Here is a 26308-nt window from a genome sequence, read left to right on the forward strand (position 1 = left end):
CTAAAATATCCAATATTTTTATGGAGCGATTCCGGTTTCTGATTGGTTGCTAGCAGAACGTGGCTCCATTTGATTGGTCAGTTCCTATCGCCAGTGTCTATAAATAGAACCTTCCAATTTTCTTTAATCATACCCCCATATAAAATATAAAAAATATTGCAACATGCTTCTACCTGGCATTTTTGAATTCTTCATCCTTACAGTATATTAAAGGGTGCCTTCAATAAGTTTCCAGACATTTTTGTACAGACATTTGAATTGTCATAAACTCTTAGAAAATTCAGTATGTTATTGCTATACATCTTATGAGATGACTGACCAAGTTTTATGATTTCAGGTTAAAATGAACAGCTACAACAGGAATTGGAATACATCCTACTAAAGCCTGATTGTCACAATGCAATCTGGATGTAAGGACACTTAAGAAAAACAATATGCAATACAATTCTGCTTTAAACTTAGAAAAATGACACAGAAACGTCCCACCCTACACACTAGAGATCCCCAGATGCCAGAAAGCTTTCTACTCTAATAGTTTCTCCTCCAGAACTGTTAGACTTTGGAATTACCTTCCAGGTTCCTGTTTCCCCGACTGTACTGACATGCAGAAGTTCAAGGGTAATGTAAACAGACATCTTGCTGCTCAACTCCCTTCAACTTATCTCCATGATAGTAGCCCCCTTACATCAAAGTGGTGCTGTGCCTTGTATGAGATGAAAATGAAAAAAAAAATGAAAAAAAATCCCCATTTCTGGTGAATTCTGCACCATTTGAAAGTCAAAGAATAAATATTTTTTTCTAAACTTTAGATATTGTTTATCTGGGGCAATGTTGATTAAGAAAATACCAACTTTGTGGATAATTTTTACTTTTAACCAGACATGCAAACATACTCACAGGATTTAAAGAATGATTTAAAAACGGCATGGTCTCTTTAAAGAAATCAACATTATACCAGTTGTGATGGGAGCAACTGGCCTAATGGAAAAAAAAAAAAAATCTTCAGAAATATTTGGAAACAATTCCTAGAAGACTAATACAGATAACAGCCATGTAGGGAACAGTGTCTATTCTTAAAAGAGCCCTCGGATATAAATCCAAATCATAATGAAATCAAGTACAAGCTCCACTGCCCCTGGATTTCTTAAAATTAAATATGATAAGATAATAAATACAAATGAGTAATCCCTGATCTTGATTGTAGCCAGTCAAGATCAATGTTTACAAATGGAAAAAAAACAATGGCTGGTCTACAAGCAATGGCCAGTGCAGGTTTTGCTAATTAGCAATTGAGACCCGGAGCCATCTAATTCTGGATACCAAATCTTATTGGCAGATTGTCTTAACACTGCTCACCACAACAAAGTATGTAATACCCTCATTGGAAGATATGTGGAGATATGCACTTGACAGATTGGAAACATCTATATATATAAAAGCGAAAATGTATGTATGTGTGTTTGCTTTTTCTGTGTGTCTACAAAAGGCTTCTTTCAGAGAAGCGGTCGCTCGCTTCACAACTTTTTAAAACCTTTTATATCACATATAAATCGTAATATCTCACACTTAACAACGAAGCTCGCCTGTCTATTTAATTTGCTCGATTTCGGGAAGATAAATATTCAATATTTGTCGCTCGCCGCATGTAGGTTAGTCTTTTTCCTATAACATCTTGTCGCGGGAAAAAAAAAAAAGCGTTCAGCAGTAAATGAAATCCCACAGTCAAACTTGACCCCATTAACTCATTAAAACGAACACCTGCTAAATCCAAGTAATTAAATAAATTCAAACATGTTTCTGTAAGCATGTCGCGGTGGGGCAATCGTTAACGTCGCACGTTTTTTTCTTCACAACTTTGCCTCAATGGTTTGGGTTCGATCCTCATACTTACTTTTTTTTAAACCCCCCACACACACACACCTCCAAACACCCGGGCAACGCCAGGTACCCCTCGCTAGTGGGAATATAAACATCACCGATAACATCAAATAGAAAAGTGGCAGTGTTCTATGTAAAGACATAGAGGGAAGCAGATACATAAAAAGACGAGGCCATTAAACCAGACATTGTAATATGGAACAAGACCGAAAGAACTGCGTTAAATACTAAAAAATATAGCATACACACACACACACACACACACACACATATATATATATATTACGAAATGAAATAACAAACTGCTATTAATGTATAAAGCAATGCTCTTTGTGTAAGCAAACAGAGCTTATATATAAATTAGCTCTTTGAAAATAATATACGAACAAACCCTAGGGGTCACTTTCACTAACAAACTCATACGGAGTTAATCGTTGATATATCAAAAGATCAAAAAAAAGTCCTGTTCTAAATGCAATGAAATACAAATAATATAGATAGCCATAAAGGGAACAGCGTTAATTCTTAAAAGAGCCCTCAGATATAAGAAATCTTGACACTGCAAAAGCATGTGGACCTGATCTCATCCCGGCTGTGCTATTAAAAAAGTGCTCCGGTGAAGTAGCTCCAGTTCTCTCCAAACTTTACAACAAATGCTTTCATGAATCTTGCTTTCCTGCCTGCTGGAAAACTGCTTCTGTAGTACCAGTTTAAAAGAATTCTGGCGAAAGAACTGACCCAGTAAATTATCGCCTCATTAGCCTCCTCCCACTTTTCACCAAAATATTTGAGACCATAATTAACCAAGCTCTAGTCCATCATCTTACAGATGCTAAACTTCTAACTGACCAACAATATGGATTTAGGCAAGCCTGTTCCACAGCAGAAATCCTAACTGTAATCTCAGAACGTATATACCAGTCACTGGACAAAGCAGGGAAGGATAGAGCAGTAGCCCTAGATATATCTAAGGCTTTTGACAGGGTATGGCATGAAGGTCTTCTCAGGAAAATCAGATCATATGGTATCACTGGAAAAATACTTAACATAATTAAATCCTTCTTAGATAAGAGAAAAATCCAGGTTGTCCTCAATGGTCGTACATCTAAACAATATGATATAAATGCAGAAGTGCCTCAGGGGTCTATCCTTTGACCTCTGTTATTCCTAATATTCATAAATGACCTCTCTGACAAAATTGTTTGTTAGATGGGTATATATGTTGACGACACCATGCTCTGTAACAGATATGACAGGAAAACAAATGAACACATATCTAAAGAAATGGCAGAATCACTAGAGGATGACTTCCAATCTGTAGTGGAAACACTCAATACTGCCAATAATTACAAGAAACCTTCTCTACCACCAATAGCAATGGCCAATGACTCTTTATCTGAAAGTACATCTTTTAAACTCCTCAGCCTAACGCTCACAGGAAACATGAGTTTGAACAATTATATTGAGAGTATCGCCAGGACTGCTGCGAAAAAGGTGGGTTCTCTCTCCCGTGCTAGAAAGATACTAACGCCCGAAAGAATCCTATACCTCTATAAGGCCACCATTCGCCTATGTATGGAGTATTGTTGTCATATTCGGGCTGGTGCATCTGCTACTAGTCTCTCGCTCCTAGACAAGGTTCAAAAGAGAGTCGCTAACCTGATAAGTCCTGAACTGTCATCTAAACTTCAGCTTCTGTCCCATCGACGAAACGTTGCATCCCTCTGCCTGTTCTACAAGTACTTTAATGGTAAATGCTCTGACGAACTGTAAGCACTTGTGTCCCCTCGACGTAAATACCCCGCCAAACCTGACAAGCAGCTAAATCCCACCCCTACGCAGTAGAGATCCCTAGATGTAAGAGAGCTTTCTACTCCAGTAGTTTCTTCCCCAGGACAGCCAGACTTTGGAATTCTCTTCTGGGTTCCTGCTTCCCCAACTGTACTGACATGCAGAAGTTCAAGTGTAACATGAACCGACAGCTTGCTAACCAACTCCCTACACAGTACCCCTGACACCTATGTTCTTGATAGTAGCCCCTTACAATAACGTGGCAATGTGCCTTGTTTGGGGTGAAAATGTAATAAAATCCAAATCATAGTGAAATCAAATGTTAGCTCCAGATCAGAGTCCCTTGATCTCTTAAAACTGAATTAAATTGAAATAATAATAAATAAATAAATTAAAAAAAGGGAGACAACTCCTCTTTATATTGTAGGCTAGCAGGGATTGCCGCCGTTACTCGAGGTAAAAGTATAACCTATGTCTATTAAAACTTTCAATTTTAGCCATTTTAACCCAAAAGGCACCGGAGTTTTCCGGGGAAAATCCGTTCTGCTACTTTTTACCCATATCATGTTTAATGTTTGTGCAAATTTTCAAAAAAATCCAAGGTGTAGTTTTTTAGAAAAGTGCGGACAGATGAACGGACGAACAGACAAACGGACAAGGGTGAATTTACAGGCCCACCCTCCTTTTGTTGGGGGTCCAAAAAAAAAAAATGTTTTCTACAAAATTTCCCAACCAATGTCTATTAAAACTTTTTTCTCTCTTTCCTCCTCCTCCGTTTTTCCCTTCCCTCTCCCTAATCCTCTCTGCGCACTCCATTCCTCCATACACACAGACAATAATCATTTATGTAATAGATCCCCCATGAAATTAGTCAGCATTTTATCTCCAAATTAATACATAGCACTGATAAACCGCTCACCCCTCCTCTCCCTCAAGAAACCTGACCCAGTTAACAGTATAACCAATGTCTATTAAAACTTCTTTCTCTTTCCTCCTTTTTTATATAAATTTAAAATGAGAAAATTTGAAAACCTAAAAATGTCATGAAGTGATAAAATCATCTTTATTTACTTTTTTTTTTTTTTTCTGTTTTCAGGTTTTCAAATAATCTCATTTAAATTTATATATATATATATATATATATATATATATATATATATATATATATATACTACGATTTCAGCCCAATGTTGCCCGGGTGTTTGGATGTGTATGTTGAGCAAAAAAAAAAAAAAAGTGGTAGTAGGAAGGCAGGCTCGAACCCGTACTGCAACGGGGTAAAACCTAACGTTTATGCTGTTACGACCACCGCCAAACCGGAAGCGCCATTTTTAAAGGAGAGCATAACTTTAAAAAATATCGGCGAAAAAAAGTGCCCCCCCCCCTGTAGAAAAGTGCCTAGTTGAAGGGGAAGATATTAATGTTTTTAGCCAATTTGTCGTATGAAAGGTCGAATTTAAAACGATACTGATCTTGGTAAAATCCGTCGCCTCTATTGAAAGTTTAAGGCAGACATGCAAACAGACATGCATACATACATTTATATATTGGTAACTAAAAATTTTCGACCCAAACTGATGAAAAAGCTTGCCCTCTCTGAATACCCTTTATGTAAAATTTCAAATATTTAGACCAGAAATTGTCTAAGTAATTTGGAAGAGACCGCAGAGCTCAATTTGTTTTAACTTTGGCCCCTATTATGACCCCTTAAAATTTATTGTTTTGGGCTCAAATCAAGTTATTAAGTTAGATCCATGTCCAAGGAACCTATATCTAAAATTTCAAGTGTATAGACCTAAAATTGTCGGAGGAGTTTGGTAGAGTTCTCAAAGGTCAAATCGTTAAACTTAATCGCCAAATTTCTGGCCCCAAACCAATCATATCGATTTTCCCAAATCTCAGTACCCTGTATATCAAATTTCGAGTCTGTAGACTAAAAATTGACAGACTTATTGCGTAGGGAAATGTACACAGACACACACGTTCACTTTATATATATATAATGTTTTCTAAAATATGTACGACTTTCCATTTCTTAAATTTCGTGCTTAAACTGAGCGATTACACACACAGATTTGAAACAGCACCGTTGTGTCAGAAACTGACCTTACGAATGCATAAAAAAATTCGACCTCCTGTCTTTCCTAGCTTATAACTACTCGAAAAATGTAATTCAAACCCTAATTTTTTTTTTCAATTAAAAGGAGCAAGGACCAAGGTTTAATTTTTAAAAAAAAACAAAAAAACGTGTTTTTTTTTTAAAAAAAAAAGGTTTTCAACTTTGGACTTTACAGGTAAATTTCTTAAAAACACTTCTTTTTTTTTGTTTTAAATTTGAATATATTATTATTGATCTTTTATCTTCAATTTGTGATATATAAAACTTTGGTGAGTAAATTAATTATTTACTTTTTAATAGACATTTCAAAAGGGGGGGGTCGTGAATTTAACAAAAAAAAAACGTTTGTCTAAAATATTATATTAGGTTTATTGGAAAGGGCATAAAATTTCACATTGACCCTGAAAATATCGTAAAAATTGAATCAATAGAAAATTTTTGATAGATTTTTAAAGTTTAAAAATTGAAAAATACTTAACTCGAAAATTCAATTGATTTCATTAGTTTTTTTTTTTTAAATAAAAAAAATAATATTTCTATAACTTTTTATAAAACTTTAATAGTTTATTTTGGAAGTATAATCCATAAAGAAAATAACCCACTTTTAACAGAGAAATTACGAGTTTTTTATATTTTATTCGCAGTTTCGTGGTAAGGGTGTCAAAAATTCCCCAAAAATTTCCCAAAAATTCTGACACCTACATTTTCTGTTCGGCAGGACTCGGCCTCTTATTAACAACATTATGGAGGAAAATAAAAAAAAAAAAAAAAAAAGAATAAATCTGACTATCCTCTCCTTGATAAAGCCAGGTTATTCGCGAAAATTCGGACTTCAATAACAACAACAAAAAAGTAAATAAAAATGATTTTATCATACCATAACATTTTCAGGTTTTCAAATATTCTCATTTAAATTTATATAAAACAAGTGGTACCCCGTGAGTGCACAGTGAACGAGGCATAAAAAATGACTAAGTTCAGCATTTGCTCCACTCCACTCCACTCCCATTTGACTCCAAAGTCCTCGAGGGAAGTCCAATCCTGATGAAAATGAACAAACGGTGCAGTTTTAGGCCTTAACATATGTAAATTTGAGTTCTGCACGATGCAAAAACAGAAATAACTAAGTCCATCATTTGCTCCCCCCACTCCATTTAGTCCCAAAAGTCCCCAAGGCTTTAACATGTTTAAATTTGAGTTCAGCACCCTGCAAAACTGCTACATAGACAGACACAGTTAATTTTGGACAAATATGGTAAAATAGTCCCAAAAATGGAGTGTTTTTATTAGCCCTAAAAGAGCACCTGGGACATACTCAATAATCTATAATAATCTGAAGAAACTGAAATTATTGAACTTTCGGTACTTCTGCATTTATTGACCCGTGTTTCTGTGAATGTTGTCTCGGTATATCCTAGCAGTTTATGTAGATCACCAGAACATGGCGAAAGCGCTTAGCCAAGAAAAAAAAAATCGATGGACGTTACATTACAAACGCATTGTGGGTTTAACCAATGGAAATCTCAGCAGACAACATTTAATATTAAACAGGAAATATTAGTTTTAATTGCGCAAAAAAAAAATTTAATCATTAAAAAAAATTGTAGACAAGACATTACCATGAATCAGGTGAGCTTGGAGAATATTTACAGTCGAATTTCTTTCCAACAAGAGGAAATTCAAAATTATGAGGATCCTTGAACCGCTCTAGGTCTTCAGAGGATATGGCCCCCATCAAGAAGGCAGGTTTCCTGGTGATGGTACCAAACCGTAATGCTGAAACCTCAATCCTTCCCATAATAAAAACATACATTCTGCTGGGGACCACATTTGAATCTGACTGTTGGAAAAGGCCTACAGCAACTTAGAATCAGAAGGGTCCCCAACAGTTAACGGTGAATCAGTTTGAATTTTTTGTAGACCCTGTGATGAAAGCTACTACGAATCATGTGAAGAGGATATTCTTCTTTGCCATCAGTGGTTGCCCTTAAGTCGACCAAAAGTTTTCATTAAGAATTTCTTAATGAAAACTACCCCCTAATCAAAAATTAAACAAAGAAAAAAAAAAGTTACATAAAAATCCTTCCTACAAAAGAAAATACCAACAACAAAAGAGGTTTCCAAAAACTCCTTACAACAAAAGAAAAACAAAACAAAACGTTTCTTATAAAAAAATAAAAAAATACGATTTTATTTTAAAAAATAAATATTTATTCATGAAACTTACGTTAGGTTAATGTTATATTTTTATTTATCATATTTCTATTTTTCTTCATTGAAATTGCTACACGATAATTGTTTGTTTTTTTTTATTATTATTATTGTAGCATTTTAAAATTTGATCAGCACTCTGCATCTTCCGACAGTTTACGTAAGTTACCAGGATATGCCAAAGCAACATCACAGAAATATGGGTCAATAAATATATAAGTACCAAACTTTCTGAATTGGGGCAATTTCGTTTTGGTTGTTCGCAAATTTTGTATTGTGTCCTCTCCTTCTCGTATCATGGCATGTTCATACCATAGTGTTCTCCATAGGTTTTGGTCAATCTTTGGTCCGATTCCTCTGAAGACATCACATTATTTGAACTTGACATAATACATGAGGTGGGTTGCCATTACCTTTTCCAGCGCAGTGGCATCTAACTCGCCTGTTTGCACCTATCCGACACCGTTGCCCTTAGATCATCCACATAGCTGCAGTCAAATAAAATAACTCTTAATATAATATAGTCGTTGATCTGCTAGAGATTCATCCTCTTCCATGGCCATCCAACGCCCTGCTGGCGACGTCATCAGGTAACTCTATCTCCTCTTATGGATGTTTGAATACATACAAAATCTCAATAGTCTAACTGAGTTGTCGCCATTGAATTTTAACACATTCTAAAAGAATATAGTGTCTCCCGTCTTGCTTGTCATAAAATTTGATTTTCTTAATTTAAAAAAAAAAAATACTTGATCAATTTGTGATTTTTGGAATATGACACCTCTGTTCCATATCATGTCATCACGCGTATGCAAATTGCATATCAGTCAACGACTTGAAATCTTCAGATTTCATTCATAAACAATGATATATATGCACACACACACCTTTTTACACCCCCACCCCCCAACATTGCCACCCACTCACTGTTATCTCAAGGCCTGGGATCAAATCTCGACGCAGTTCAGCTTGCTTACGTGATGCATTTTGCCACACGAATTCTTTTGGTGACTGGCAAGTGAGATGTCCTCCCAGTATCTTTGCTACAAAATGTTTATATTAAATATTACTCTATACCAACAACAAAATACGGCGTTGCCCAGGATTCAGTAACGTAATATTAGTTTAGCTTTTATGGCGACAAAGATTATCCTACAAGGGAGATAACTCTTTCTGGACTGGGGCAATTTCGTTTCGGTCATTGCAAATTTTGGGTTTGTATTATGAATTTTGATTTGATCAATTATACTCACTTTTGTGAGAGGACTATGGTTTAACTGTGTCGTTGATCGTTACAAACCTTTTCAGAAGTCAGCTTGACTTGAAGGCACGCGGTTCAAAAACAAGCTCAGTTAGGTATATAAAACTTCCGTAAACAACGCATGGAAAGGTTAAGTCATTGATATATATTTACTCATTCAGAGCACTTGTTTGGACTAGATATTTAAAGTTTGGTACTTGTACAGTTTAATGAAGACATTAAAAAATGAAAATATCGAAAAAGGTTATATTGTACGTATTCGTTATGGAATGAAGTTCTCTGGAAAAAAAATTTCACTTAATTTCTTTCATCAAGTAGTTGTTTTTTTTGGGGGGGGGGTTACAGCGAAAAAACAACTTTTTTATGATACCGAGCAAAAGGTTAAATTTTTAGGGAGAAAAGCTAGTATTAAAGATGGGGAGGGAGTGTCGGCGCTTTAAATTGAGTTATCTCCTCATGGTGTGTTTAAAAAATTCAAAGATGGCGGACTCCAACGCACTCTCATAAAAACGTTTTTTCGCTGTAAAAAAAAAAAAAAAAAAAAAAAAAAAAAAGAAAAACTACTCGATCAAATTAAGTGAATTTTTTTTTTTTTTTTTTTTGAGATCTTCAGTCCAAAACGGATGCGTACAATATAACCTTTTTTCGATATTTTCATTTTTTAAGGTCTTGATTAAATTGTAAAAGTACCGAAATTTTGGATCAAGTAGGTTTTAAGGACCCCATAAAATAAGCAAAATAGTGGACACCAGTTGACTTGCGATGCATGCAGCAACTGTAATCAAACAGTTTGTGTTTATTGTGTGCTTGTTTATAGATGCTATGTATGTCAAAAGTAAACTGGTGTCGCCCTAAAGACGTCCTTTTGGTACTTGTACAGTTTAATCAAGACATTAAAAAATGAAAATATCGAGAAAAAAAAAGTTATATTGTATGTATCCGTTTTGAACTGAAGATCTCTGAAAAATAATTTCATTTAATTTGATCGAGTAGTTTTTGTTTTTTTTTGTTTGTTTGTTTTTTTTTTACAGTGGAAAAACACGTTTTTTTATGAGGGCGCGTTGAAGGCAGACATCTTGGAATTTTTTAAATTTTTGTTTGGAGTTTAGAACACACCACGGGGATATAACTCTAGTTAAAGCGCCGACACTCCCTCCCCATCTTTAATACTAGCTTTTCTTCCTAAAAATCGAACATTTTGCTCGGTATCATAAGAAATTGTTTTTTCGCTGTAAAAAAAACAAAAAAAAACTACTTGATGAAATTAAGTGAATTTTTTTTTTTTTTTTTTTTTGAGAACTTGATTCCATAACGGATACGTACAATTTAAACTTTCTTCGATATTTTCATTTTTTTTATGTATTGATTAAACTGTACAAGTGCTGTCACTTTAGTTTGATTTATGTGGTTGTAGTCAGCTGATGTATTTCCTAACTTCTTGCGTAGCGCTACTGGAAGCGGTGACAAGACAAATCAGTTGCTTCACTTTTTTTTCTCTCATGCTTATCTCCTCTTTATTCTTTTTTATTACGTTTTTTCCGATCGTTTCTTTATTTTATTTAATAATCATTAAAAAGTTTTCTTTTGGTTTTATTTTAATGAAGAATTATTGAAATTAGTTTTTATTTATTTATTTAAGAATTATTGAAAATATTTTTTGCGCTCTTTTTTTTTTTAATTATTGAAAACACTTTTTAAAAATCTTTTTAAACTATTTTAGGGAATATTATGCATTTGGATACGTTTTTTTTTATGTTTGAAATTTTCATTTCACTAATTTCATTTATTTTCATGAACATATATTTATTACATAAATTCAAATAAAATACTTTTTTTTTTAAATTTTTAAACAAAATAAATGCCTGTTTATTTTGTAATAATGCGTTTTTTTGTTTTTTGCTTCAAACGTATATAATACGTATTTTTATTTTATTCAAACTCAACCAGTGCTTCTAAAGAACAAAAATCTTAACGTAAATCCTGTGTGACCAACGCATCATTCCGAGATTTTAAAAACTACCGTAAAAACAACAAACGGACTTCTACTTGCTGATTCTCTGCTCCAACAACATGACCAAAAAAAAAAAAAAAAAAAAAAAAAAAATCATACTGAAGATGAAGTTTTCCTTCGAAATATATTTATGAATTCCAATATAAATTCCAAACAAAATAAATATCTGTTTATTTTGTAATAATCCGTTTTTTTTTTTTGTTTTTTTTTTTTTTGTTTTTTGCTTCAAATTTATCTAATACGTATTTTATTTTATTCAAACCCAACCAGCGCTTCCAAGGAACAAAAATCTTAACGTAAAATCTTTTATTTTTTAATTTTGTTATTAAAAGTGAAAATAAAGACTAATCGTGCTATTCTTATCCGTAAAATTTTGTTCATTTTTATTGTATATTTTTTAACAATGTCTTTTTCTTCTATTTTATTTCTATGAATCGCTTCATAATAGAAATACTGAAGAACGATAGAAGTGAAGGAACTGATTTTCCTTGTAATAGTTTCCGGTAGCGCTCTGCAGAAAATTAGGGAAGATGTTAGCAGACTATCAATTAAAAAAAATCTAATATTTAAATTTGTTTAAATGGATAGAACAGTTTTTAAAGATATTGTATGTCCGTTGAGTTCAAAAAACACTATCCATAATTGCCTTCTTTTTTTTTCTTTTTTTTTTTAAGTAAAATAAATTGTGAGTGCTGTAATGACCATATGAGTTTAAAAAAAAAAACGGTGTCGTCCGTGTAATGCAGAAGTGCCAAGCTTTTCATTTTTATAATTTCATAAACATATATTTCTTATAAAATTTCAAACACAATAAAAAGTTTTATTTTTTTTAATTTTATTATTAAAAATGCAAATAAAGACTAGTTCTGTTATTTTTATCTGTATAATTTTGTTAAGTTTTATTGCATACTAGCATTTCAGCCCGGCGTTGCCCGGGTGTTTGGAGGTGTATGTTGAGCAAAAAAAAAAAAAAAGCGGTCAATTTTAACTTTCACCCCTATTATGACCCCTTAACATTTGTGTTTTGGGCTCAAATCAAGTTATTAAGTTACATTCATGTCCAAGGAACCTATATCTAAAATTTCAAGTGTTTAGACCCAAAATTGTCGGAAGAGTTTGGTAGAATTCTCAAAGGTCAAATCGTTGAACTTTGACCCCTTAACAGAATAATTTCTGGCTGAAAACCGATCACAAAGATTTTCCAGTACCCTGTATATCAAATTTCGAGTCTGTAGATTTAAAATTGACAGAGTTATTGCGTAGGGAAATGTACACAGACACACACACACACACACACACACACACACAGACACCCTCACTTTTATATAGATTTTTCAATAATATCCCTTTTCTTATATTTTATTTCATTAAATCGCTTCAAAAGAAATACTGAAGTCACCAATTTTGGTAGTACTCCGCAAAAAATTAGGGAAGATGTTAGCTGACCATAACCACTTATTTTCTGGTGTCCTTAACTCTAACTGATCCAAAATTCATTCAAGGCAGATATTTTTTTTTTTTTTTTTTTGCTAATAAGTCTAGTATTTTTAAAAACATTTGTTATGGTTTTCTAACATTTTTTTTTTTTTTTTTTTTTACAAAGGCGTAACCACTTATCAAGGCCCGGAGGCCACTGGAGGATAAATGTTTAATGAGTGTAAGTAATCATAAGTAGTGAAAATTTTGTAAATTGGATTACTTAAGAGGATAGCTCATCAAGAACTTGTTTACATTGGACTTTAACATGATCATAAACTTGAAGATGATCATATTGTAGTCAGCTGGAAAGTAGAGAAACAGGAGAGAGTTTCACACATGTGCAGTTCTAAGAAAGAAGCTTTCTTCATGGAGTCTACGTTTAGGTTTAGGAACAGATAAAGAGTGGGGGAAATTATTGATTGTGTTACAGTTAGACAAGTGTTTTTCGTGTCTCTTCTGTGGAAAAGAGGTTGCAGGGAAGAGAAAAAGCCACTAGGCTACAAAGTCTATTCTGAATGCTGTCAAGGAAGGATAAGGTGCTTTTAGAAGATCCTGCCCAGATGTGACAACAGTACTCCATCCTTAGACATACCAGCTAGAGAATTGCATCAGCAGCGAGATATCTCCTGGAGCAGTAGAATGATGTCACCATTTTTCCAGCAACCTTGGCAATGGATTGAATGTATGTGTTCCATTTCAGATCAGTAGTAAAGGTCAGACCCAGTAGCTTAAATAATAATAATCCTAAATCTAACACTAATAGTCAGCCACTTGGATTTAGGGTTAGTGATAAAAATATTTTGCTAATTGCTGTTAAACATTTTGGCCTAATTTTATTTTAGGCAAAGAAAATGACATAACATCATCGCTGTCATAAGTTTCTGAATTTTTTGAGATGAGGATTAATAATTATAATATTTCGAACTACTGTTCTCATCTTAAGTGTTATTTCTATGACGTTCCAGTCAATGTAACCTCCCGACATTCTTCAGGTACATCTTGTCTGTCTAAGTCTGAAATTCTGTCAAACTCATGAATCTCCACGTAACTTTGAACGGAACCTTTTTATTTTAACCCGTGGTTGTAGATTGAGAATGCTATTCCGTGGATGAAATAGTTCCATGATTTGACACAATACACCTGAAGAAGATCTGGGGTTACAAATAAAAAATCTGTGCAAATAAAACTCGTGATGAGAACAATGATCTAAAGAATCGAAACAATATAAAACATAGTAATTTTAAAGTTCGGAATTTTTTTTAGATGAGGGTTGATCGTTTTATATTATTTGTATTAACTGGATTATTGTTCCCATCTTGGGTGTTATTTGCGCAATGTTTCAGTTGATGTGGCCTTCGGCCATCTTCAGGCATGTTGGTTGTTGCTTGGGAAAGAAAAGAAAAAAGTTACTGGCTCTGTAGATATTTTCGTATTCTGTGAGTTAGTATTTATTTTATGGTTTTAGTTTTGAATTGTGAAAAAAAAAAAAATTAGTTGACAAATTTTGTCCACGAAAGGGAGATAATCCCTTAGCGATCTTTATTAAAGTTGCCTCTCTTTGGTCAGCCAATTTTTTTTTTTTTTTTTTTTTCACAAATTCGAAACAAACACCATAATATAGAGATGAACTCACAGAAATACGAAAATATCTACAAAGCCAGTAATTTTTCTCTTTTCTTTTCCAAACCACAACTAACAAACCTGATTACGACCAAACGACAATCTGATCAAAACATTGCACAAATAACACTCCACTGATCCAATATAAGTAATAATAAGTAATAGGTAATACAAAAATTAAAGGTGCTTCCTTGTTATAAGCATGAAGTTAAAAAACCCAAAATATTCCATTTGAAGTTTAACGCTTCTTAATTATCATGCAAAATTCAAAAATCGAAAAATTGAATTTCAAGTAAAAACAATGGTATCTACTTAATTGTCGTGTCACAGTAATGAACATATCCAAAATTTACCAAAAAAAGACAATGAGATAGAGAATTTATTATTAATGAAAGCAGTTTTCAAAGACAATTTGTGAAAAGTCAAATTAAGTTTTGCTACAATTTTAAGAAAATATTTACTTCTTTTGTTACGATTTTAATTCTCTTGTTTAAACAAAACTCAATTTTCGCTAATTGTCTTTGATTTTAATTATAATTAATTTTCTTACCTTATCGTTTTTCATATTTTTTGGATATGCTCATTGCAACATGACAATTAAGTAGATACCATTGATTTTACCTGAAAACATATTTCGATTTCTGAATTTCGGTCTTATAATGAAAAAGCACTAGTCTAAAATTAACCAAAACGCAATTGCTCCAGTCAAAAAGGTTCAACAGTGCCGTTTTTTTTGGTTTTTTTTTGCTTTTTTTTTTTCCAAAAAAAATGTAGAAACTTAAAAAATATAACAATTTCAAATTAAGTTAAACTTAAATTTATGTTAAAAATTGAATCACTTTAAAAAAAAAAGCAATGAAATAAATTTTAAAAAATAGTTAAATAATAAATAGAAAGAGTTTAAAATTTTAATTAAAAAAAAATGGGGGAAAAATATTTAATTGTAAAATGAAAATAAAAAAATTAATTCAATTATGAAAAAAAAAAAATGAAAATAAAACAATTAAATTATGAAAAAAAAATGAAAATAGAAATGAAAAAAATAAAAATGAAAATACAAAAATAACCTTAAGAAAAAGAAAAAGGAAATGGGGGCTGTCATTTAATTCTGCCATCTTTTATTTTCAGGGTTGGGGAATTCATTTGATTGACCTGTGGGAAGAGGGAAAGGGAGAGAAATGTCATGGCGAAAAATTGATTTTATGAAAGCCGATGCTGTTGGGGTCTTTATAGGCATATCCAATGCAATAGTGAGCTAAAAGTTGGTCCAGCAGTTCACGCTCGTCCAAGAATTCAAGATTCTCAATTCTGGAAAAAAAAAAAAAAAATTAAACAACTTAGGCAATCAATAAAACAACAAATTAAAAATTACACAACAATGAAGCAATCAATTAATAAAACAAAAAAATTAAACAATTTAAGCACTCAATTAATAATTAAATTAAATAATTAACAATTAAACAACAACTAGCGGAGGGAGGGGGTATGCCCGATCGTAAAACACACTTAAATATGATATTTTAATTTGTCCCAATTTTGCATGTATTATTATAGTTGTGATTTCAAAAGTGAAAAAAAAAAAAAAAAAAAAAGTATTTGGGTGCCATCAGCTAGAATCGAAACCAAAAGCAAAAGTGTAGCATTCAAAGCTGGTGATGTTACCACTGTACCGACGTGACACGCATATGAACTGATAAAAAATAAACTAAAATGAATATACAAAATGTATAACGATTTTTTTGAAATTTTGTCCCCTTTTTGACCTCTAGCCCTAACCCTTTTTGACCCCTTCAAAACTATTTAAAGCAACTAAAGACCCATAAAAGAACAGTCCATAAAAAATCCAATTATTTGAGGTCCCTAGCGTCGCTCTGAGACTTTTAGTTTTGAAAGAGGTAAAGTTTGAAAATATGGAGACAGACAGACAGACATATAGATTTTTATATATTAGAATCAATTAATCTATATATATAAAAGCGAAAATGTATGTATGTATGTATGTATGTATGTATGTATGTACGCTTTTCCTCGATGTCCACAAAAGGCTTTTTTCAGAGAAGCGCTTGCTCGGTTCACAACTTCTTAAAACTTTTTATATCATCTATAAATTATAATATCTCAGAGTTACCCACGGAGCTCGCCTGTCTATTTCATTTTATTGACTTTCAAACGTTAATTATTCCACATTTCCCGCATCGGCACGCTTTACATTCGGTTTTTGGTATAAAAAAAAGCGAAACTCGACTCTAATCACAGGCCGAAAGCCAGTTGTCTCAAGAGAGCTAAGTAACGTTTGTTCAATGTCGACTTCGTCATATCAGACTGTAGCTTTCATTTCCCTCCTCCTAATAAACAGGGAGCAGGTTTTTAAAAACAAACAAACCGATTTATTCACCTCATTCAAAACTGTCCCGCACAAAATGCTAACTGCTGAATACCTATTGCCGTCACGTCAATCAAAAACGCGCACCTGTTTTTTTTAACACTTTACTATTTTCCAACTGTGCGTCGTGAAGGCTTCGGTTTTTTTTTTCACGGGCACCTGTTTTTTTTTTTCACATTTTCCGTTTTTTTTCACATACCCCGAAAAACACCCGGGCAACGCTGGGTACCCCTCGCAAGTAAAACAAATAAAAGATGAAACAATTTAGGCAATCAATTAATAAAACTACCAAAAAAAAAAAAATGATTATAGTCAAGATTGTTGTCTCTTTTGGACTTCTGGTCTTTGCTTATAAGACAGGATAATGGTTACAAGCAAGATATGGTGCCTTCTGATTAACTAGCATGAATGCCTGGCGTTGCCCGGATCCACATGAAGTTCTACTTGAACACACCTGCTATACGAAGGATATTGTGTAGTTTTTCATTATTATATGTCAACTCCATTGTTAGCCCCACAACAATTTTAAAAATAAAAGATACTTAAAAACGGATAAAAAACACAAAAATGTAATTTATTGAGATTGTTGGACTGACTTCCTCATCTTGGTTGTTATAGTCACAACGTTTCGGCCGTTTTGCCCTCTGGCCTTCATCAGGTGTTTTGTATCGAACTGGGGAACCGTTTGTTAGGAGTCTCGAACCCAACCTCTTACTATTATTACGGGGGTACCGTGTTCGGACTCCAGCTAGGCTCTGGGACATAGTTGCTGATTCTCTGTTTTGAATGTTACTTTTCACTGCCTTCGTTCAGGATTGAACTCAGCGCCTTTGGGTAACTAAACTTTGATACAACGTCTAGAACAACTCGGCCATATGCCACTAGGACTGTGACTATAACAACCAAGATGAGGAAGTCAGTCCGACAATCTCAATAACTGAAAACACCTCATCTTAAAAATACAGACAATTACAAAAATGTAATCACCTAAAAAAAGAAGTACGTGACAATCTCCCCACAAGATATTTCGGCAGAAAAGATACAAAGAGAAGAAGCTATTCTCTGGATATTGAGCACTTTTTGTAGTTCATGCACTGGAAAAAAACCCTCCCCCCTAACCCACAAAAAAAAAAAATAAATGAATCAAAATAACTTTTCTTTAAATCAAAATAGCAGGGAGTGCCCGTGTGATTAAAAAAATGAAAAAAAAAAATGAGCCACAGTGTCTGGGCCGAACATGAAACGGGAAAGAAGGAAAAAAAGGTAAAAACTTATGGACAAGTGCCTTTACTCATACAACCATGAGTGCTTATGACGTCATGTTGCAAAATAAGCTTTTTAAACATAGTTTTAGTTTGATATGTGTGCGTGACTTGCGAAAAAAGTGACACAAAAAAAGGACACTCCTCCCTTCCAAAAAGTGGTCCAGTTAACCACCATAAAATGAATTTATTTTTCTAATTTTCACATATTATGCATCTGGGACATTGCTCTTCCATATGGTACTGGTTTCGACCCGGTCGGATGCAGCTGACATACAATTACACAAACAAACACACAGAAAGGTCCCCTTTATATAATAGACTAGTATAGATACCCAGCATTGCCTGGGTCTACATAAAGTTCCGTTTGGACACACCTGCTATACTAAGAATATTGAGCACTTTCATCATAGGTAATATCGATACCACTACAACAATTTCAAAATTAAAAGAACTGATAAAAACATGAAAATGTATGTCACAACCTCCGCACCAGATATTTTGGCAGAAGAGATACGAAGAAAAGAAGTTATTTCCCAGATATTAGACACTTTTTGTCTCCCATGCACTGGAACACCCCCCCCCCCAAACCCCCATAAAAAATAAATAAATCAATCAATCAAAACAACTTTTTTTTCATTCAAAATAGCAGAGAGTGCCCGTGCGACTGCAGAAAAAAAAAAAAAAAAAAAAAAAAAAAAAGAAAGAGCCGTTGCGGCTGGGCTCAAATATAAAACAAAAAAGAGAGAAAGGAGGCAAAAGCGTGTTTCCACACAGCCTCGAGTGCTTATGACGTCATGGTGTTGCAAAATAAGTTTTTTAAACATAGTTTTAGTAAATTACGCATGCAGGACTTGTGAAAATGGCGTCACGAAAACCAGACTCCCTTCTAAAAAGTGGTCCAGTTGACTGCTTTTTCTTTTAGTTTCTTAGTACACCAAGTAAGAAAAGAAAATTCTTTACAGTGGTTGTAGCTAGACGAGTATTTTTGAGGTTATGGTCAAGATTGTCTGCTTTTTTTTTTGGCTTCCGGTTTCTGCTCCACAGACGAGACATAGGTGACAAGTAAGATATGGTTCCTTTTGCTTAATGATTACCTACCCGTCGCATGGCGTGAAGCACCCCAACTTTTGTCATGTTAAGAATGGCTTTCTTGTCCACTTGATCAGGTTTAATTCTGTAGCCAAATGGTAAGAAGAAACCGAAAGTCAAGAACAGACAATCTTGATCGTAACTGAACAATGGAAAGGCTAACAGATGGACAGAATAACGGATGAAAAAAAAAAAACAACAGATGAAAAGGCCAATCGACAGATGAAAAGACCAACCGACAGATGAAAAGGCCAACCGACAGATGAAAAGACCAACCGACAGATGAAAAGACCAACCGACAGATGAAAAGACCAACCGACAGATGAAAAGACCAACCGACAGATGAAAAGGCCAACCGACAGATGAAAAGGCCAACCGACAGATGAAAAGACCAACCGACAGATGAAAAGACCAACCGACAGATGAAAAGGCCAACCGACAGATGAAAAGGCCAATCGACAGATGAAAAGACCAACCGACAGATAAAAAGGCCAACCGACAGATGAAAAGGCCAACCGACAGATGAAAAGACCAACCGACAGATGAAAAGGCCAACCGACAGATGAAAAGGCCAACCGACAGATGAAAAGGCCAACCGACAGATGAAAAGGCCAACCGACAGAGTAGCTTAGAAATTGTTGAATGCACTCCAAATTTCTCAGACTTGTAAGTTTTCTTACCTGTGAATGTCAGCTCGAGGCAGGCACTCGTAAACATGGTTCATTTCAAGAACATCTGCATACGGCCAGCCAGTGTTTAAAAACCTTAAAATAAAAAGGCAATAGAAAAATTAGTGGAGTAAACAATTTTCAAAATCTAATTTATAAAACTTACTATGTCTTAAAGGGTTTTTTTTTTTGTTTTTTTACAAAGAAGTCACCACTTATCAAGGCCCAGAGGCCACTTGAGGATACTTAAAAACGGATAAAAAACACAAAAATGTAATGTTAATAAGTGAACAGTGATCAAGGGGAACATGTCGTAGTAATCGTTAGTAGTGGAAATTTGGTTAATTCAATTACTTAAGGGGGCAGTTCATCAAGAACTTGTTTACGTTGGACTTGAAGATGACCAAATTGTAATCAGCTGGAAAGCAGGTAAATGACAGAAAGTTCCACAGGCGTGCAGTTCTAAGAAAGAAGCTTTGTTCATGGAATCTACATTTAGGTTTAGGCACAGATAAAGAGTGGGGGAAATTATAGTGGTTTTAACTAGGCGAGTGTCTTCAATACATGGTTCTCCGAACACACGTCTTTTTTATCCGTGCTGCAACGTCACATCATGCAACCGGCTTGGTCATTTGCATATGGCTGCTGCTAGTGCTCCCAACATCAGCAGCTCTGTTACATATGTTTTTGCAACAACTATACATATGCTCTGACAAACTCAGAGCACTATCCCGCCCCTAAACATAAATACCCCCAACTAACTGGACAAGCAACAAAATCACACACCTTCACTATGTAATGTGGCTGTGTTCATTACAGTTCAAACCTCTCTCGTTATAAAAAAAAAAAAAAAAATGGTTGCCGATTTATATAGCATTTCCAATTCCTCTACAACTATTGTCACATTTTCTTTGTTATTTGTAATCTTAAAGATATTAACATTTTTGGTACTTGTACAGTTTAATCAAGACATTAAAAAATGAAAATATTAGAAAAAGTTATATTGTACATGCCCGTTATGGAATGAAGTTCTCTGGAAAAAATTTCACTTAACTTGATCAAATAGTTTTTTTGCTTTTTTTTTTTAGTGAAAAAACAATTTTTTATGACAGCGAGCTGAAGGTAGCCATGTTTGAATTTTCAGTCCACAAAGGGAGAGAGAGGTGGGAGCATGGGGGGATAACTCATTCTAAAGCGCTGACACCCTCTCCCTATGTTAAATAATAGCTTCTCTTCATTCTATCGTCAAATATGGCTACCTTCAGTTTGCTGTCATAAAAAATTATTTTTTCACCGTAAAAAAAAAAAAAAAATAACCAGTTGATCAAATTAAGTGAAATTCTTTTTTGGAGAACTTCATTCCATAACGGGCACATACAATATAATTTTTTTTTTTCAATATTTTCGTTTTTTAATGTCTTAATTAAACTGCACAAGTACCATATATATTTTTAATTACATCTCTTCGGTTTCTTCTGTTTCTTTTTTTTTTTTAGCAAAACTTCATTTTCACTAATTGTTTTCAAAAAATTATTTTTATACAAAATTAATTTCCTAACTCATCGTTTTTCATAATTTTTTTAATATGTGCATTACTGCAACATGACGACTCAGTAGATACCATTGGTTTTACTTGAAATTAAGTACTTGAAATATTTCCATTTCCGAATTTCGCTATTATAAGGAAGAAGCGTCGAAAACAAGAAATTAACGTTATATATAAAAAAAATGGCTGCCGATTTCTATAATTCCTCTACAACTATCGTTACATTTTCTTTGTTATTTGTAATCTTAAAGATATTAACATTTTTTTGTTTATTAATGATATAAACTTTGTTACATTTTTTAAAACGTTGCTGCAGTTTTAGTGTTCTAAATTCTCTTATGAAAAAAAAAAATAAATAAATCCAGTTTACGAGGGTCCTGGATATGACCTTAAACTATATCCAGTGGTGAGGCCCCAGCTTGCAGGCCTTAGGGAGTGTGGAGCCACCCTTTAATTGTCATTGCTCCCAGGTCCACTCTGACCCGGAGTGGTAGTACCTGTTAGGGTCCCAACTATGGGTTAAATAGAATACGACTTAAAAAACAAATACACTATATTAAAAAATCGTTCTTTAAAATCACCAGATTCGGCATTAAGTAACCTGAAAAGGGTTGATATGCCATAAAACAAAACAATCAAAACAACCAACCAGTTTACGAGAGTTATTTCCCTTGCATCAGTGCTGTACACCAGTATTTCTCAACGTGTGCCTGAGGAATTTTGAAATAGGCCTGGAGTGGGCCTCAAGAAAAATATATGGAGGCTAAAATCCTATGGCCTTTTTTCTACTGATGTAGATTTTTGAAATCACTGTAATATAGCTCCATCGACCTTGAACAGCAGAAGTAGTTTAGTCATTAACATTTTATTAGATTTTTTTATATATTATTTAATTGGAATTCATTATTGAGATGAGTTTTATTTATTATTTTTATTTATTGCGGACTATTATCCTCATCTTTTTTAGTTGTTTCATGACGTTTCGGCCAACTATTCCTCTGGCCTTCGTCAGGTGGTAACCGCGATGGATAAGAACTCTGAATCTCCTGACTGCATTCACTGCAATTACTGCCTTCCATAAGCGTTTTTGTCTCACCACGTTTTTGGTCAATTAATCGTCTGGCCGGCTTTGGGTAGGATTGAAACTGCTATCTTCAGACAATTCTCACCTGGAACCGTAGAGATTCAACGTCTTTATCCACTGCACCACGGGCCCCAAAGCCGGCCAAAGGCTTACTTGGCCCAAACATGGTGAGACGACAACAAATATGGAAGGCAGTGATTGCAATGGATGCAGTCAGGAGATTCAGAGTTCCTATCCCGTCACGGTTACCACCTGACGAAGGCCAGAGGAATAGTTGGCTGAAACGTAAAACAGCAACTAAGAAAGATGAGGATAATAGTCCGCAATAAATAAATAAACAGATAATAATACTCATCTCAATAATGAATTCCAATTAAATAATATGTCTTACACGTGTTTCATTGTCTGCAATTAATAAATTAACTGATTATTACTTTAGAACTTTATCAATTACTGCACGGTTCCTATCTGTCACGATGACGAAGGCTAGAGGAATAGTTGGCCGAAAACTCATGAAACAACTAAGAAAAGATGAGGATAGAAGTTCGCAATAAATAAAATTAATAGATTTTTTATGTTTTATTTTTTAAGTTCTCCTGTAGAAGACGTCTCCCGGAACTACTTTCATTTTTTCTTGGTCACATGCCCCTATTCCAAATTCATAGTAGCAGGTCGATATCAATAGACTTTTGTTCTTTTTTTCTATCAAAACTATCATTAACAACGTTGTATTTTTCTTTTTTTTTAATGTTTAACGTATTTCAAACTAATATAAATTATTGCACAATAAAAATTAAATTAAAACAAAAATCATTTTTTTAATTTTTTTTCTATTATTTGGACTATTATTCTCGTCTTGGTTATTTTGTTTTTTTGGGGGGTTTTTTTAACAACGTTTCAGCCAATGGAACCTCCAACCATCTTCAAGTGTATTCACACTGGGTGTTATTGGTGAATAGTGAAAAAAATGTTTGGTTCATTTGCTTTCCTAACGAACACAGCCATTAGAAATTTAAAACGCAAATAGCACCAAGTCTAAAAAAAAAAAAAACATTTTTCACTATTCACCAATAACATCCAGTGTGAATATACCTGAAGATGGTCAGAGGATACATCGGCCGAAACGTTGTGAAAAAAAAAAAAAAAACAAGATGAGAATAATAATCCAAAAAATACAAAAAATAATTATAAATCCTCATCTCAAAAATGTACATTCATCATTTTTTCTAATTTCGAATTATTTAATCAAATAAAAAAATTTTTTACCTGATTACTAAATTTAAAAAAAATTATTCTAGCAAATTATGGTAACTAACAATTTAATAAAAACAAAGATATTTAGCTTGAAAATACAATGCAAAAAAAATAGCTTTTTAAATTTAGTAATCAAGTAAAAAAAATGGTAGTTGAAATTTAAAAGGCTAAAATGTTATTAAAGAAAACTGAAACATTATAAAACTTTTTTTGTAAAGACGTTAACATTCTTTTCTTATTACTGTTATAAAATTTCTTATATTAAAAAAAAATCTCTTAGTTAAAGAGTTATCTCCCTTGTATCAGTGCGGTGTACTACATGAGTGCCCAGTTGGGTCTCTGTAGCTCCCAGAAACCGATGGTCTTTTTGTGTTCAGTTGGGTTTATATTTTGATTTGGTCAGCTCCAGAGATTGCAAGTTTGTCGATCAGTGGAGAAGAATCATTATAATTTTTAACTATTCTTTAATTAGATAAATAAAATTTATTTTATTAATTCTAGTTTTGTTTACACTGAGAATCATTCGAGTGCAGAACTGCTTGAGATGGCATGACTGACACAAAAGCCTACATTTTCTATTTAAAATATTCCTTTGCGTATTCTTTTTAAAAACAAACGTATATTTTTTACAGTTTCTTATTGAATGATTGGTTTTATTTAACTATTATTCTCAATTCTATTTATGTGTAGTTTCTACATTGAGCATAATTGCATAGCATTTAGGATAAAAACGTTCTAGCATATATATATATATATATATATATATATATAAAGTGACCTTCTTTGTGTATGCCAAACAATTGCTACCAAACTCCTCCGAATGTTTGGTTTACAGACTTAAAATTTGAAGATATGACACTTTCTCATGAAAACTATTGTGCAAGGACATGAGATGGAAGATGTTCAAGCATTTGGGACAATTTAACACACACAAAGACACATTATACAAAATGCACTCTATTTAACACATACCACTACACGCGTCTTACCTAACACACACTACAACATGTACACACTCTACTACGTGCACTTCACTATGTAAACAGACACACAATACTACATGCACACACACATCCTAGTACACATACACTACTACACATTCTTCCACACACACATCCTATTACACGCACATTACCAAATACATATACACTACCACACGCACCCTTCCACACACACCCTACTACATGCAGACTACAAAATATACACACACAATCAAATGCACCCTTCCACACACAAACTCCTACATGCACCCACCACACACACACCCCACTACACATACACTACCATATGCACCCTTCTACACAGACACATACAGACTACTACATTTCCTTACCACACATACACACACACTATACCTACTACACATACACTACCAAATATACACACTACTAGATGTATCCTACTAAATCCACACACACCCTTGCACACATGCACCCAACCATACAGACACGCTACTACATGCATACTACCAAATATACACTATCACACGCACCCTTCCACACACGCACACACTACTACATGCACCTAACACACACACACACACTACTACATGCACACACACACACACACACTATTAAACATACTTTACCACACACATACACCCCACTACATACACGCTACCAACTACACACACATTACCACACACACCCTACCATACAGAAACACATTACCACACACACACACACACGATTACATGCACCTTTACACACAGACACACAACTACATACACCATACCACACACACTTTAAAGTACACACATCCTAGACTTACCTTTCTGTTTGAGATTGTACACTGATGCAAGCCATCACACCTGGTAGACTACACTGACGAGACTTCAAATTGTCAATCATAATTTGACCAAACTTGTCACTCATGTGGACCTGGAAGGACAAATATTAAATCCGACAAAATGTTAAAAAATAAATAAATAAAAGGAAGGAGAATTTTTTTTTTTTTTTTTTAACTTTTTTAACTTTTATTTAATTCATGTTTTTATATTGTATATCATTCCTTTGGTGTTACTTTTCTTAAAAAAATTGAATCATAACAAGATGTATTTTCTTTTTATAAATTTAGACAAAACACCGTCTACTGAATCAACCACTTTAAAAAAAAAAAAAATGGGTACTTGTACAGTTTAATCAAGACATTAAAAAATGAAAATATAAAAAAAAAAATTATATTGTACGCATCCGTTTTGACATGAAGATCTCCGAAAAAAAATTTCAAATTTAATTTGATTGAGTAGTTTTTTTTTTTTACAGCGGAAAAACACGTTTTTATGAGAGCGCGTTGAAGGCAGACAACTTGGATTTGTTTTAAATTTTTGTTTGAATTTTAGAAACGACATGGAAGATAACTCCATGTAAAGCGCCGACACTCCTTCCCCATCTTTAATAACTAGCTTTCCTTCCTAAAAATCGAACCTTTTGCTCAGTATCATAACAAATTGTTTTTTCTCTGTAAAATAAAAACTACTTGATGAAATTAAGTGAAATTTTTTTTCAGAGAACTTCATTCCATAACAGATACGTACAATTTAAACTTTTTTCGATATTTTCATTTTTTAATGTCTTGACTAAACTGTACAAGTACCAAAAAATGTTTTTATCAAGCAAGATAGAACAAGCTGCGTGTGCTTAGTCCTTC

At 33.7% G+C, this 26308-nt stretch overlaps 1 protein-coding gene across 1 annotated transcript in view; it reads right to left on the reverse strand.

The window, feature by feature from the left end:
- Positions 1-15466: 15466 nt before the first annotated feature.
- LOC145266343 (leucine carboxyl methyltransferase 1-like) overlaps positions 15467-26308 on the reverse strand; it is a 30777-nt gene continuing 19935 nt past the window's right edge. Inside the window, exons 4-6 of the mRNA XM_080121935.1 lie at positions 25430-25539; positions 19788-19871; positions 15467-15678 (exon numbers count right to left, since the gene is read on the reverse strand). Coding sequence (XP_079978061.1) covers positions 15552-15678; positions 19788-19871; positions 25430-25539 — 321 coding nt within the window. The 3' untranslated portion in view covers positions 15467-15551. The remainder of the gene's footprint in view (positions 15679-19787; positions 19872-25429; positions 25540-26308) is intronic.

This window comes from Euprymna scolopes, chromosome 41 (assembly GCF_053919585.1).
Source record: "Euprymna scolopes isolate OS-2025 chromosome 41, ASM5391958v1, whole genome shotgun sequence".
NCBI lineage: Eukaryota > Metazoa > Mollusca > Cephalopoda > Sepiida > Sepiolidae > Euprymna > Euprymna scolopes.